This window comes from Sparus aurata, chromosome 12 (assembly GCF_900880675.1).
Source record: "Sparus aurata chromosome 12, fSpaAur1.1, whole genome shotgun sequence".
Taxonomy (NCBI): domain Eukaryota; kingdom Metazoa; phylum Chordata; class Actinopteri; order Spariformes; family Sparidae; genus Sparus; species Sparus aurata.
In genome coordinates, this window is record NC_044198.1 from 26,313,462 (window position 1) to 26,329,378 (window position 15,917).

The window sequence follows — 15,917 nt, forward strand, 5'->3', positions numbered from 1 at the left end:
CATGTCTCCAGTCTGCAGTCTCCTGTTTGGTATGTTTTGGATTTTGATTTCTTTGGTGCATTTTGATTTGAACTTTGCTTTTGGTTGTACTTTGCTTTAGCCTTAGTTGCTACTTTGTCTTGCTGTTGCGTTGCTACTTTGGTTTTTGGTCCTGGATTCATTTCCATGTCTTGCTCTTTGCTTTTTGTTCATTCAGCTTTATTCAATAAAAGCTAGCCTTTTGTTCCCCCTCATTCCTGCCTCTTGTCTTGTGAGTAACTGCATTTGGGTCCATGCCCTATTTCATTAGTTTTCCCCTTTAAACCCCGTCCTGACACAAACATGATGTATGTTCAAGTGACAAAAAGACCTCTACATGAAACAAAGAAGGAAACAAGGTGTTTCTTATAAATTCACAAGGACTGACTCTGCTACAGGAGGCCACTGCTTGTTTTGTTGTGGTTTTGAACGGTGCTTGTCAATAACATGTTTAACTTGAAGGACTTGTTGTCATCAAAGTCAGCCGACCTTTCAACAGCTCTCCTGTCCTGATGAAGCACACACAAACCAAATGCACAGCAAACTGACACAGCTTAATAAACAGTCGGGCAGCATTGATACGGATCATCTGGTTGTCATCATCTGGTTGTCAACTACATATCTATACATAACTACAAGTGTTGGACATGTCAAACTTGGTGCTGGGTGAAAACTTAAAGGTGCCATGTTGTAGAAAATGAGGTTTCTTTTTCCCTTTCTTTCCATAAAGCAGGTGTAGCTGTATAAATACTGTTAAAGTATCAAAACACTCAATCCACACAAGGAGATACACACAGCCAGTGTTCACAAACCTTCAAAAGAGCCACATATATTTCTACATATATATATGTGTACATACGTATGTCTAATTCATGCTGCAGCCGGCTCACAGTAGAAAACAGTGTGATGGATCAGGGCAGCATCAAGGAGACAGGTTGCTTTTTGTCCGTTTCGTCTTTGACTGAGAGAGCAAACTAAATGTTGGCCGTAAAAAGCAACAAGCGACAGAAAACTCTGCTCGTTTCTCTGTGACGAAGCCGTTTTATCCATGAAGTCTAAAGGACAGAGACCGAGCGACTCTGCTGCTCTCAACATGAACTGTGAGCTTTGTGCTGCTTCAGGAGGAGAACTGCCTCCGTCATTCTCTCATGTTAGTTTCATGTTTTGTCCGTCAGCTCTGTGTGAGACGCTGAATAAAGACGAGGAGAAAAGACTTTGTTCACGTTTGTTTATTCATGATTTAAAGCTTCAGTTTGTTCACACGTCCATCAGTAAAGTCTGATCAATGATTTCATCAACTAATTCAACTCATCCACACAATCAGTTTGTTTAATTCTCACACACGTACAAGACGATAATCAACGCTCTGCTTATTGATTATGATCGTGATTGTTAAACTTTATAAAACCTCACAGTTCCTCATTCCAACGTCCACGTGGACAAAAACAACCACACTTGTTCTGCTGGATGATCGCCAACATTTACAGAACGACAACTGACAAGACGTCAAAGTACCGCCCAGAATGTTTGATTTACAGGCGAAGAAACGCCACAACAATCAGCAACAAACACGAAGACAAAAACACACGTGAACCAACAGATATCACATCAAAGTTCCCCAGATGATTACCGACATATTTATCATCATCAAACTTTGCACAGCGAGAACAGCATTGTTCAACATTGGAACCCCAACCTTCTCCTGCAACCACCAGCACCTTTTCTTCAAAGACTGGTAACATTGAACTAGGCTTAGATAGCATAGCATAGCTAAGCGCAGGACTTTAAACTCTGGTTGATGTGATGCATTGTTCACACGTCCATCAGTAAAGTCTGTTCAATGATTTCATAAAACCTCACAGTTCCTCGTTCCAACGTCCACGTCAACAAAAACAACTACATTTGTTCTGCTGGATGAACTCCAACATTTACAGAACGACAACTGACAAGATGTCAAAGTCCCACCCAGAATGTTTGATTGACAGGTGAAGAAACGCCACAACAATCAGCAACAAACACGGAGACAAAAACACACAATTTAACACACTGTCCCGCGGAGACAGCACAGGTCACGGGAACCAACAGATAGCACATCAAACTTCCCCGGTTGATTACTGAGATATTAACATCATCAAACATATCGTTAATGTACATTTAAATATTCAAATGAGGTGTAATCTCATCAGAACCGTCCAGAACAGAACAGAACCCTGAACGTTGGATGAAATTAGGCTCAAAGTTCTTGTTTCATGTTGTCGACATGTTAGAGTCAAAGGTTTTTACAGAGGGATTCTTGATATCTCTTTTTATCACTCTATGAATCAGAAAATATTGTCAACAACCATAAAAACAATCAATATTCTCCATGTTATTGGAACTAAAGTGTTCTATAGATCAGACTGTGATCAATACATGAACAACGCTCTCTGTACAAACCTGCAGAATAATGACAGGAAGAAAACTGAAGATTTAAGAGTCCGTGAGAGCTGCTCAAGTGATTTCTTCTCAAGTTCATTAATTATGTTAACACAGTGATTGTTTGTTTTACAATGTTTCTGATGTTTCATGTTTAAATATGCAAATGAGGTGATCCAATTAAATATGCACACATTTAACTGAATGTCTGAAGATAAATCTGATTAAACACCTACATGTGTATTTAAGACATTTTCTGTCCAGTCGTCTGAAATAAAACATGTTACAGAAGCAAAATGGACCAAAATCTAAAAATGGACCAGAGCAGGAGAACATGAAGTGTTCAGCTGTAGAGTTTCCTCTGACATGACTTCTGTCTATCTGACTCTAATGAACTCAGCAGTGGCGTCTTGACCAAAAACATCAACTCCAGCATAGAGAGGCTGAGTGAATGTGGTCTGGACTCTGTGGAGGAGAGTCATGGTGTCAGAGACGCTGTAGAAGGACAGAATACCTGCACTGTGATCCAGGTACACTCCAACTCTGGAGGACGGAGGACCTGAGATGGGAGTTTTGACTTTGTTGTGATGAAAGTTATAACTGCCTTTAAAACAATATAACCTCCAAGATTTGTCATTGTATCCAAATATACATTCATCTGAGCTCCCTGCTCTGATGATATTCTCGTATGCGACTGCTACACCAACTACTCCTCCTCTCCACTCCACCTCCCAGTAACAACGTCCAGTCAGACTCCCTCTACTCAGGACCTGAGCCCAGTCAGTGAATCTCGCTGGATTTTTAGAATAAAACTGTTTTTGTCTCATGAATGTTGCTTTTCTGTTCCCCTCAGATAATAACAGATATGCGTCTGCTGTGTTTGGATCCAGTGTGATTTCACATGAATATCTTAAGAATCCAGCTCTGGTCATGTTCTCTGGTTGTGACAGTAAAACATCCACTTCAGTCACTGTCAGTGAGATGTTTGTCCATGTCTCTCTCAGGACGTCCTGTAGTTTGTCTCTGACCTCTGACACAGCTGCTGTCACATCCTCAAAGTACTTGAGAGGACGGATCTTGATGCTGGATGAGTGTGTAGACTCACTGAGTGCTGACAGTGAGGGGTAGTTGTGTAGAAACTGGTTGTGATCCTCTGTGTGTGACAGCTTCTTCAGCTCAGCGTCTTTCCTCTTCAGCTCAGTGATCTTCTGCTCCAGCTTCTCCTGAAGCTCTTTGACTCGACTCACTTCAGTTTCCTGCTGGGATCTGACCTGCTGCTTCACATCAGAGCGTCTTTTCTCCATGAGACGGATCAGCTGGGTGAAGATCTTCTCACTGTGCTCCACTGCTTTATCAGCAGAGCCATTGATGGCCTCCATCTCCTGTTGAAGCAGCTTCACATCTTCCTCTCTGTCCTGGATTCTCTGCTGGATGTTGTGTCGACTCCCCTCCAGCTCTCTCTGCCTCTCAGTCCTCTCTGCTGCAGCTGACACTGTGTCGTGGCCTTTATGTTCGTCCACAGAGCAGAGATAACAGATACACTGCTGATCAGTACGGCAGAACATCTTCATCACCTCATCATGACGAGAGCAGATGTTCTCCTGGAGCTTCTCTGACGGCTCCACCAGCTTGTGTTTCTTAAATGTAGCTGATTCATAATGAGGCTGCAGGTGTTTCTCACAGTAAGAGGCCACACACTGCAGACAGAACTTAACTGCTCTCAGTTTCCTCCCAGTGCAGAAATCACAGGCCACATCTTCAGGTCCAGCATAGCAGAGATCAGCAGGAGCAGCTTGGAGTCCAGTCTTCTTCAGCTCCTCCACTAAAGCTGCTAACATGGTGTTTTTCAGCAGCTCAGGCCTCGGTATGAAGCTCTTCCTGCACTGAGGGCAGCTGTAGATCCTCTTCTCATCCTCTGTGTCCCAGTGGTCTTTAATACAGTTCTTGCAGTAGCTGTGTCCACAGGGAGTAGTCACCGGATCCTTCAGTAGATCCAAACAGATCGAACAAGAGAAAGTCTCTCGGTCCAGCTGAACTGATTTCTGCTCCATTTCAACTCTCAGTGACAACGACTGTCTGAGCTTCACTTCCTGATAACTGAAACTAGTCTGAGCTCTGATCTGAACAGGGTGTGTTTATGCAGTGACACAGAACTTCGTTTCCTTATTTACAACCAAGCCTCAAATAAAACCTGCATCACATGATTGTGTGTGTGTGTGTGTGTGTGTGTGTGTGTGTGTGTGTGGTAAAGAGGGATCTTTTTGTTCATTGGTTGAGACTGAAGAGACTGTTATCATTCGGTGAAGTCAGACAGCATCATCAGCTCCTGTATGGTTTGTAGTTGTGGCGGCATGTTGAAGATGTACGTCTGGGTTTATAATGTTCTCCCAAAACAAGCGAAATCAAACATTATGTTTGTTCAAGTGACAAAGACCGCAATGCGAAGGGAAGAAAGAAAAAAGATGATGTGTTTTATAGAGTCACGATGACTGACTCTGCTACAGAAGGCCGCTGCTTGTTCTTTTCTGGTTTTGAGCGGCGCTGATCAATAACGTGTTTAACTTGAAGGACTTGTTGTCATCAAAGTCAGCCAGCCTTTCAACAGCTCTCCTGTCCTGATGAAGCGCACACAAACCAAAAGCACAGCAAACTGACACAGCTTAATAAACACTCGCGCAGCACTGATACGGATCATTTGGTTGTCAACTAAAGTGTCGGACGTGTAAAATTTGGCACTGGGTGAAATCTTAAAGTTGCCATGTTGTTGAAAATGAGATCTATTTTTTCCTGTCTTTCCATAAAGCAGGTGTAGCTGTGTAAATACTGTTAAAGTATCAAAACACTCAATCCACACAAGGAGATGCACACAGCCGGTGTTCACAAACCTTCAGACGAGCCGTCAGGACTGTGATAAGGTTGTGATGTCACAACTTTCCAGTCACCGGCATTAGCCACGCCCCCATCAGCGTCACGGTTACAAAACAAATATTATATATGATATCATGTTAATAACACACGATAATGCTGTGTGATAATCCAGCACCTCTAACATCGTTTCTTTTTTTTTTCTGTTCTCACTTTGTCATCGGAGGCAGTGGTGATGCATCTTAATGCTGGTCACCACCCGCCATGAATCAGAGAAGAAGAAGAAGAAGCAGAAGAAGAAGAAGAAGAAGAAGAAGAAGAAGAAGAAGAAGAAGACAACAAAGAAGAACAAGATGATGATCATGGTGATTTCTGGATGCCATAAATGATTAATTTGATGACATTTTCTTCGACTGGTATCGTAAAAACATCGTTATCGTGAAATCTGATGATGACAGCTCTAGAGGACATTAAGACATTTAGATATTTAACTACTTTGCAGTTGTTCTGGCACCAAACTGTCTGAACCTGTTTGTGTGAACTGAACCTGTTTACCTCAAATCTGTCAGCATTTAGTGTGAACACGGTCTGAGTGTGAGATACAGTCTGCAGCAGCACCGACACATCAGTCTGTGTGGCCTCCAGGCGCCCGGCACAAATGAGACCATTCATCTCTGCTCCCATATACACGCACACACACACACACACACACACACACACACACACACACACACACACTCTGACGTCTAATCCGCTCTCTCTTCTCTGCAGCCACAGCAGGTATTTCACCTGCTGTTGTTTCTCTTTCCTCGTCTGAGCCTCAGTCTGATTATCTGCTCCGTCCTGGTTTCAGGATCTAAACCAGCGTCTTTGTTTCTGAGGCTACGAGGGCGGCCGTGTCTCCAAGAGGTCACATTTGTTTACCAACAATCCACTTTTGTAAAACATGTTTTGTTAGAGAAGCATCGAGACCTTCCTCCACGCCAAGAACAACACAAGCTGTCTGCATCGACGTATTTTCAGGAAAGGTTTCCGTGCTCCATCGAGATGTTTTTTCCTTTTTTTGAAAGAAAATTAACACCCATCAAAAGTGAGACTTGATTAATCCGTTCACTATTCATCTTTCGGTCACGTAGCTCCACTAACCGCTCACTGAAGTTTCATATCAGCCCAGCAGCATAATAATCATTTGACCTTTCCATGCTGTCGAGTGCAGGTGGAGCCGAATGAATCAGATGCACAAAGTATGTCGCATCCACTGCTTTGTCCTCCCGGCACTCGACGAGGACGCTTTAGTTAAAGATCTTTGATAAATGTTAAAGCTGCTGCGCCGCGATGCAGAAAAAACCTTGATGGAGGAGATTTTTTTTTCAATCAGAGATGATGTGGCTGCAGCTGGATGGGGGAGGGGCGGGGCCTCGTCTGTAGAGGAGCGATGGCCGACGTGTGAGGGTTGAACTACACACACGAACAATCATGCGATCAGGTTTTATTTGAGGGTTGGTTGTAAATGAGGAAACAAAGTTCAGTGTCTCTGCACAAACACTCGCTGTTCAGATCAGAGTTCAAACAAGTTACAGTTATCAGACAGTCGTCGTCACTGAGAGGTGAAATGGAGCAGAAAGCAGTTCAGCTGGAACTGACTTTCTTTATCCGATCTGTTTAGATCTACTGATGGATCCAGTGACTACTCCCTGATAACCATCTCAAAATATTGTTCTCCTTTAAAACCATTAAAGGAGCAGTTCCCCCTAAAAATAAATATATATTCATCATCTCCTCACCTCCATGCTGATAGAAACTCAGGTGAAGTTTTGTCTTCCACTAAAACATTTCTGGAGAAGATTAAAGGGAAGAAGAAGAAAAAAGATGATGAAGGAGAAAGACGAGAAGAAGAAGAAGATCAAAATAAAGATGAAGTAGAAGAAAAACAGGGAAAAGAATGATGAAGATGAAGAAGATGATGATTTCTGGATGCCATTAAAGATTAATTTGACAAGATTTTTCTTCAACTGGTATCATAATAACATCGTTTTCATTGTCCACAAAACATTTCTGGAGCTTCACAGCAGAACAGGGTTGCAGCATTATACGATTTTGTACATTAATTTTCCAAATCAACATCAAAACTCGGCTTGTCTCCGTTTCATTTGTCAATATTTACAATATGTATCCACGAAAAATACATGAATGGGACAGAAAAGGAACAAAAAGAGAAGGAAGAGAAGAAATACCTCGACCTCGCTCTGTATCACACACAACATAAATCAATGTTGAACCTTGACACACACACACACACACACACACACAACCTCCTACATCGTCGGCTGTGAATCACACAAGTGCAGGTCGAGAGGTCAGAGGTCACGTGATGCTGTTGGAGAGCACGAGGATCACAGGAGGTCAGTGAGGTGACCGAACAGGACGGAGACGAGGGCTTTGTTTGGTTATCTGATCTGTCCAGCTGTGTGTGTGTGTGTGTGTGTGTGTGTGTGTGTGTGTGTGTGTGTGTGTGTGTGTGTGTGTCTGTGGTACTTATCTGTGCACACACACACTCGTGCTGCTAGAATCTTTTTCTTATTGATTTGGTAACATATCCGAAAGCTTTTGACATTGATCTCTTCCCCGGGAGGTGTGGGTGAGAGCAGGGAGGACGGAGGAGGGAGGAGGCACCTCTGCACCTCTGCACCTCTGGCAGTATTGAACAGTGATCGGCTAATAAAGCCCTCAGGTTAAAGATTCAAGGTCCGATATGTTCAACAGCACTTCAGCTCTGACGCACGAAGACGCCATAAAATCATGATTATACAGAGAATATGTTCTTCAAGGCTTTACACCTTAAATTTGGAATTAATTAGATGTATATGATTTGAATATTATACATTTATGTGCACATTTAGGGTTTTTTTAAGGGGTAAAAACTGCCAAAGAAAGTAAGGGGAGTGAAAAAAACAATGTCTGCAACATCATCTGTCACCATATTCAGGTTGGGTACCTTTAAAAAATGTACATATTTTTGGACTTCAGATTCAAACGTTTTTCCGTCTTTGGTTTTGCACAGATTACATTGATGATTTTTCTCTCGCTGGAAGTTTTATTACACTTACAGCAACGTCACAGGTCAATAACTCAGATAACGTTATCTCCACTTCACATGTACTGTATCTGAAGTGTGTAGTTGTGATAACAGCCGACGAGATAATCATTGACGAAGAAAGAAAGAACAACCTTTAATTTATATTTTCATGTTTTATATGTACGGGGGAGCGTTTACTCTCCGGGCAGACGTTGGCGAGACATCAGCATGTGATCGACTTCTCGCCAACGTCTTCCAGATTAGTAAACACTCCCCAGACTACGTATTTCCAACTGACATCTGACATCTGTGTGCTACTGTGTAATGTACATTTCTGCAAAGCCACATATATGATGAAACTTTATGTTGTGACGACGCTGTTCTTATCGTCTGGTTTAGATTTAGGCACAAAATCCACTGTTAGTATTCGGAAAAGATAAACTTTTAGCTTTAAATACCTGGTTTCCTCCTCCAACACCACCTCTACCTCTGGATATGAAAGTAAGATAATCACAACATGTCAGGACACCTAATGTACCAATATTGGAGGTGTGACACGTACAAATGTACATGTCTCCTGGTTAATGGTTACCATTTTCTTCTGGCGACTGCGCTGTCCACTCAACGACTGAACTGTTCGGCTCAGCTAGTAGCCAGAGAGCTAACATAGTGCCAGCAAGACGCAAAGTCAACAAGCATTTGTATAGTTCACAAACAGTAAATATAATTTTCTGGTGTGTTTAACGACAAGACAAACACACGATGAACTGTTGGCAAGCTACCTCAGCTAGCCAGTGAGCTAAACACTTAGCGGCGCTAATTACCTAACGGACAGTGTTACAACCAGAAATACAGAGGAAGAATCGAGTTATTGTGTGTGTGTGTGGGTGTGTGTGTGTATGTGTGTGTGTGTTGTGTGTGTGTGTGTGTGTGTGTGTGTGTGTGTGTGTGTGTGTGTGTTTGTGCAATGGTGTGGATGTCATCAGATAATTGTCCTTTAAATGTTTGAGTCTCATCATACACGGGTCATTCTGGAGTCAACAACATCAGTGTTATCACCCCACACACATCATATTGATCCTGTGCACCAGTGGCCAGACACACACACACACACACACACACTCACAGTCACACACACGATAATTACAGCGCTGTGAGGGGCTGAAAATCATTTTAAAATAACATACTAACACTGTCCAGGCGTGTATGTGTCCAGGAGAAAATAAATTACGGCGTGTAGTCAATGAAAAAAAGATAAGAGAGGTCAGTGTGTGTGTATGTGTGTGTGTATGTGTGTGTGTGTGTGCTGTACATGTGTGTGTGTGTGTGTGTGTGTGCTGTATGTGTGTGTGTGTAATGGTGTGGATGTGTTGCCTGGTCTGTTTATGTTTCCACGCTACACTTCCTGCTCTAACTAATAGCTAATTTGATCCGTTCGTGCCTTATGGCAAGGTTGTATTAAATTGTGCACATTACGCTCTTTAACACAAAGACACACACACACACACACACACACCCAGGAAGCCTCGCTGATATTAACCTGACAGGCGTGTGTGGTGTGGTTCTGTACACCAGGCCCGCTCTGGTTCCTCTGGACTCATGTGAAGGTCACATTAAGCCGGCTGACATCAGGCTCGCTGGGCTCTAACAGCAGCAGAGCGTCAGAGACGACGAGGTGCCGAGAAACACGTCGGGGAAATTCACACCTCTGGTGAGAAGGTTGTTATCTGGCAATTAACGGCAGATTACTGACGGCACAAAGATTCAGTCCTATTAAAAACACCGGGGCTGAAAATACTCTCATCAGCTAATTGTCTATTAATATTTCTCACTTACGTTTGTTCTTTTGTCCTGTATTTTAAAAAGACGCACAGTTTCCTGGAGCTCAGGTTGACGACTTCATACGTCTCGTTTTGTCTGATCAACCGTCTAAAACCCAAAAAGTTCAGTTTACTGTGATATGAATCAAAGACAGCAAAGAAGCAAATCTTCATATTAGAGAAGCTGGAATTATATTTGGCATTTCTGCAGTTAAGTGACTTTATTCAACCAGCAAATTATTGTCAAATCGCTTTCTGTTGATGAATTATTGTTTCTAGATGTTATTACATGGAAAAATCTCAGGATATTCTCTTATTATTGACTAAAATACATTTTTGCCTCAATCTAAGGCTGCATAAAGGATTATTTGTTATTACTAATCCATCTTCAGATGGTTTTCTTGATTGATTAATTATAAGTTTGTTCTATAAATGTCAGATAAAGTGCACAACCAGCCTTAAGGTGCGTTACTGCCACTTTCTATGACAAAGCGAGAAGGGAAAGAAACGGAAATGATTTAAGAAGCACTAAATTATTTACACTTTATTATCATCAGGTTTTATTAACATGATATCAATAATTCACAGTTACTGCAGCACAAGTAGATTGTGAAACCCCTAATATTAACATTTCTATAATAGGTGTCGTATCACGTCCATATTACATGTATATGAGATAGATAAGGAGGACGAGATGATTGCTGAAGCGGCAACCAGGTGTGATGGCTGCCAAGCGAGAGACCGCTGTTTGAGACGGAGTGTCAGCGTTTGTTAGCGTGAAACTACTGGATAATAATCACACTTTCCAGCTGTGTTCCCTGCGACAGAAACAGATGAGCCGACAGAACAACGTTAACCAATACATGAACGTTTCCTTATCCTAACAAGACAGCTGCCAAGAGACCACTGTTGGAGAAAGTGTTCCAACATTAGGAAGCGTGAAACCATTGAACAATTTTGACAAGACTTCGGGACAATTTACAGCTGTGTTTATGGTGACAGAAACGAAGGGAACCAAAAATATTTCCTCAATCCTAATCCTAATGAGACTGCTGCCAAGTAAGAGACCACTGTTCAAGACACTGTTGAAGCATTAGTGAGCATGAAACCACTGGATAGTTTCAACGTCACGTCAGGACAATTTAGAGCCGTGTTTGTGGCGACAGAACAACGTTAACCAATACATGATCATTTCCTTATCCTAACAAGACAGCTGCCAAGACACCACTGTTTGAGAAAGTGTTTCAACATTAGTAAGTGTGAAACCACTGAACATTTTTCGGGACAATCTACAGCCGTATTTATGGTGACAGAAACAGGGGAACCAAAATGAGATATTTTCCCAATCCTAACCCTAATGAGACATCATCCAAGCAAGAGACCACTGTTCAAGACACTGTTGAAGCATTAGTAAACATGAAACCACTGAATATATTCAACTTGCACAACCGTGTTTGTGGCAACAGAAAACAAGGAAACCGAAACATGATCTTCTCTTAAACCTTTTTCTAATAAAATGGCTGCCAAACATGAGACCACTGATCGATGTCAACACTTGTAAGCGTGAAACTACTGGAGATTTTTCATGAGATGTAAGGAAATTTTTACATCTATGTTTGTGACATCAAAAACAGGGAAAAACAAAACAAAAAAAATCACATTTTCCAATGCTAACCCCAATAAGACTGCTGCCAAGCCAGAGACCACTGTTCAGGACTATGTTGAAGAATCAGTAAACATGAAACCACTGAACATATTCAACATGCACAACTGTGTTTGTGGCAACAAAAAACAGGGAAAACAAAATGTGATCTTCTCCTAAACCTTTTTCTAATTAAATGGCTGCCAAACAAGAGACCACTGATTGAGACAGGATTTTAACAATTGTAAGCATGAAATCACTGGAGATTTTTCACGAGATGTCAATACATTTTTATCTCTATTTTCTGGCAACAGAAGCAGGGAAAACTCCCCCCAAAAAATCACATTTTCCAACGCCAACCCCAATGAGACTGCTGCCAAGCCAGAGACCACTGTTCAAGACATCATCAGCATTAGTAAGCATTAAACCACTGGATAGTCTCAACGTCACATCAGGACAAATCACAGTTGTGTTTATGACGACAGAACAACTTTCACCAATACATGTTCTTTTCCTTTTCCTCTCAAGATAGCTGCAAGAGACCACTGTTGGAGAAAGTGTTTCAACATTAGTAAGTGTGAAACCACTGAACATTTTTGACAAGATTTCGGGACAGTTTACAGCTGTGTTTATGGTCACAGAAACAGGGGAACCAAAATTAGACATTTTTCCAATCCTTGCTGCCAGAGACCACTGGTTGAGACAGGTTGTCAACACTTGTAAGCGTGAAACCACTGGAGATTTTCCACGAGATGTCAGGATAGTTTAACATCTGTGTTTGTGGCAAGAGAAACAGGGAAAAACAAAACAAAAAAATCACATTTGCCAACGCTAACCCCAATGAGACTGCTGCCAAGCCAGAGACCACTGTTCAAGACTGTGTTGCAGCATTAGTAAGCGTGAAACCACTGGATATTTTTCATGAGGCGTCAGGACATTTGTGACAACAGCACTAGCAAAAACATGCGTTGAAGTGGCACAGCTTTGTTAGAACTGAACGTTTAACGTAAAGAAAAGTAACGTTGCAACATAAAAAAATATAAAATGTCAAATTCAAAGTTCCAGCAGATCTGTGGTTTGCAGAAACATACGATGCCGACATGTATTCCGCTGAGTGGGTTGAATAATGACATTACTAAAGATAAGACTCCAGTGCGTGTATGTATATATAAATATATATATTTTAACACAGAAACATACATGAAAAAGATAAAACAAGATAATTTAAATAAAACCCAGTACAAGAAAATGAAACAATCATTCAGATGAGAGATTATAAAATGAATCCTCCCGGAGTGAATTCTCTGTAATCAGCAGACATGCTGTGAACGAGCTGAACATGTGAGAGCTGCACATTTGAGTCTGTATCTTCAGTGGGCACATGCAGCTTTTGAAGAGTTTCACTTAAAAACCATGAATATATAATTTGGTTTTTGCGGGTTAAAGATAAGCCGAACATACAAGAGGAGAATTAACCCGATCTGATTGTGAAACTGCTGAGTGCTGCGTTCATTAATCCTCCGCCGGCTACAGAAGACTGCAACACGGTCGCGTTAACGTGAAGAATAAACAGACTCTCGTCGACCAGGTGATGATTCTCTGGCTGTTGATATTGATACTCTGAGCTCAGACAGACAGTTGGTGGCACATATGCCTGGTGGAGGTTTGGCCAGCCCGGCAGCCTGGCACGGCATCACTGGGCCGCTGCCAAACAGATGAGCCTGTAATTGTGTTTGGTTTAATGGTAGGCAGAGCTTTCACTGGGGTTTTACACATTGGTTGACTTTGGATTGTGAGCGGCTTTGGATTGTCTATTCATCGTTACCATAAACTCACAGACGGAGCTCGTCGACGGCTCGGATCAGGATGAAACTCTGCCGGTTAAATCGTCAGAACAAAAAGATTCATGACTGCATGAGAAAAGATCTTTGAACAAGGAGGAAGTTCACTCTGACTCCGACAAATTACATCAGCAGTGGTGGAAAGTAACCACGTATTTAAATTTTGCTATTTTATACTTCGACTCCACTAAAGTTTACAGGTTGGACATTCAAAAATAATCATGTGATCAGCTGAAAACATGCAGTTTGTTCAAGATTAAACCCGTGACTGTTTTAATAACCTTTCAAACAGCAAAGAAATCCATCCGTTATTAAAAAAAACTTGAAAAACTAAAATATTTATAGAAATGTGTGAATCAGAGCTTTGTTTTTTCCTTCTTCTTCTCTCATTGATCGTCTAATGACCCCGAGGTTGAGAATCACATGACAAGACTACCATCTAATAACATAAAATAATAATGTGTATTTCACATAGAAAGTCATTTTTCTCTGGATCCTGGAGGCTCATTTTGATTTGTTCTGCACTTTAACTCAAAAAACATTTTAAATATATGATGTGACAAGAAACCGTCATTTGCTGTTGATTGTGGTGGACAAACATTTTCATCGCCTTGCGTCAAAACACCCGATCAAACCTATATTTAATACTATTTCATACTTTTTATTAAACTCAGCGGTTTGCAGGATGCATGTTGATGAGATGCTGAATCGTTTTGTGTCTTTGTGAGATTTATAACTGTAAAATGACGACGATGAAACCAAGTGAACGCTGTCTGTTCATACACCGAGGTTACATGTAATCCTACAGCCAACAGAACTCATACTGACATCTGTTGATGCTCATGTTGTAGTTTTTAGAGCATTCCACCAAAACCGGCAGACAAAACAGAAAAGAAGAACAATTGAACTTGGCAACGATAACATAAATCTCTTGGTGTGGTGTGTTTCTAGTTCAGAGGACGTCAGTGCAAAAGAAATAAATCTGAAACAGGAACAACAACAACAAAAGAAGAACTCTGTAAAAGCCAATTAGATTTTTTAAAGCCGGGCTGAAGAAGCGTCTCCTCTGGGAGGCGAATAAGCCCGAGATCCACCATTTTGAATTTCATGTTTCAGCTGATTCTCCTCAGACCCTCGTTCTCTGTCATCACACACAAACACACACATCTGAGCCTCTAAACCCTGAGAACAATTCCACAAAAGAGAAAAGATAATCCATAATTTGATCCATTGTTGCCATGGTGACGGGCCGCACCGCTGCAACAAGTCATGGCGACGCGAGCGGCTGCCGACCGCCCTGATGAGGAGGCAAACCGGAGAGGAAAACAGCGAGACTCATTTCTGTTCAAACTTGACCCAGATATAAAAAACGAGAATTAACTCAACGTCGTCTCCAAAAGTTTCTGGTTTAAACTCTTTTTCTGTGAATCCTGCTGCTCTCAGTTTCATATTAGAATTAAAAATATTCTCCAGCGATGATGGTGGGATGATAAAAAATGTACAAAAGGCAGCAGATGTTAGCACGTGCATTCAAAGTACAGCCGTGCAGAGATGCTAGCACCGGATATAAGCTCTTTCTTTTACACTGCGGCGATCGTGTCAACAAGTAAGAAGAGCGACATGATGAAGAGCGTCTCGTGAGTCGGAGTGTCGTCTGTTTTCCGTGACACACCTGCAGAGAACAAAACTCCTTCAACCCTTAAAGAAAAATGGATGGATGTTAAATGGACCGAAGCATTTCTAGCATTTTCTCACACACTGATGGCTCATCAGGAGCAATTTGGGGTTCAGTATCTTGCTCAAGGACACTTTGACATGCAGCTGGGGGAGCTGGGGATTTGAACCAACGTCCTTCCAAGTACAAGACGACCTTCTCGACCTCCTGAGCTACAGACGCCCCCGAAAACATACCAACATTTCACTTCATCTGTAGAAAACACAGGTGAAGAGAAGTGTTTCTTTATCTCTCTTTATCTGCCTGTAGATATCTGATTTAAATCAACAATCCCAGCTGTGGTTTGGATCAGGTTCCATGTGGTTCAGTCCGGCCCAGACTTCACAAAATCAATCTGGATCTGCCAAAAAAACAACATTTTTGGCCGGTAGTCTGAACGCAGCCTCTGAGCATGAAGCTCTATCACAGCAGTGACCTGAATTCACATTCAAACGGATGAGGCAGAACGGATCAGAGTAATAATGACCTCTTAATCAGTCTGAACGATCACGCCAACAACACTTCA

General features: G+C 41.8%; 2 protein-coding genes across 3 annotated transcripts in view; both read right to left on the reverse strand.

Annotated features, from left to right (window-relative positions):
- ttc28 (tetratricopeptide repeat domain 28) overlaps positions 1-15,917 on the reverse strand; it is a 134,507-nt gene that overhangs the window by 101,686 nt on the left and 16,904 nt on the right. The window lies entirely within an intron of this gene.
- Positions 1,248-4,549, reverse strand: LOC115592822 (tripartite motif-containing protein 16-like). Its single transcript, XM_030435989.1, has 2 exons — positions 3,076-4,549; positions 1,248-2,994 (listed from the first exon to the last, which is right to left on the reverse strand). Exons 1-2 carry the CDS (start codon positions 4,482-4,484, stop codon positions 2,811-2,813), a joined length of 1,593 nt encoding a protein of 530 aa, XP_030291849.1. The 5' UTR covers positions 4,485-4,549; the 3' UTR covers positions 1,248-2,810.

Excerpts from the sequence above, each read along its gene's own strand:
- LOC115592822 (XM_030435989.1), bottom strand. The coding sequence starts at position 4,484 with ATGGAGCAGAAATCAGTTCAGCTGGACCGAGAGACTTTCTCTTGTTCG. Across the intron at positions 2,995-3,075 it reads TCAGATGAATGTATATTTGG|AGGTCCTCCGTCCTCCAGAG; the intron begins ATACAATGACAA and ends AACTCCCATCTC.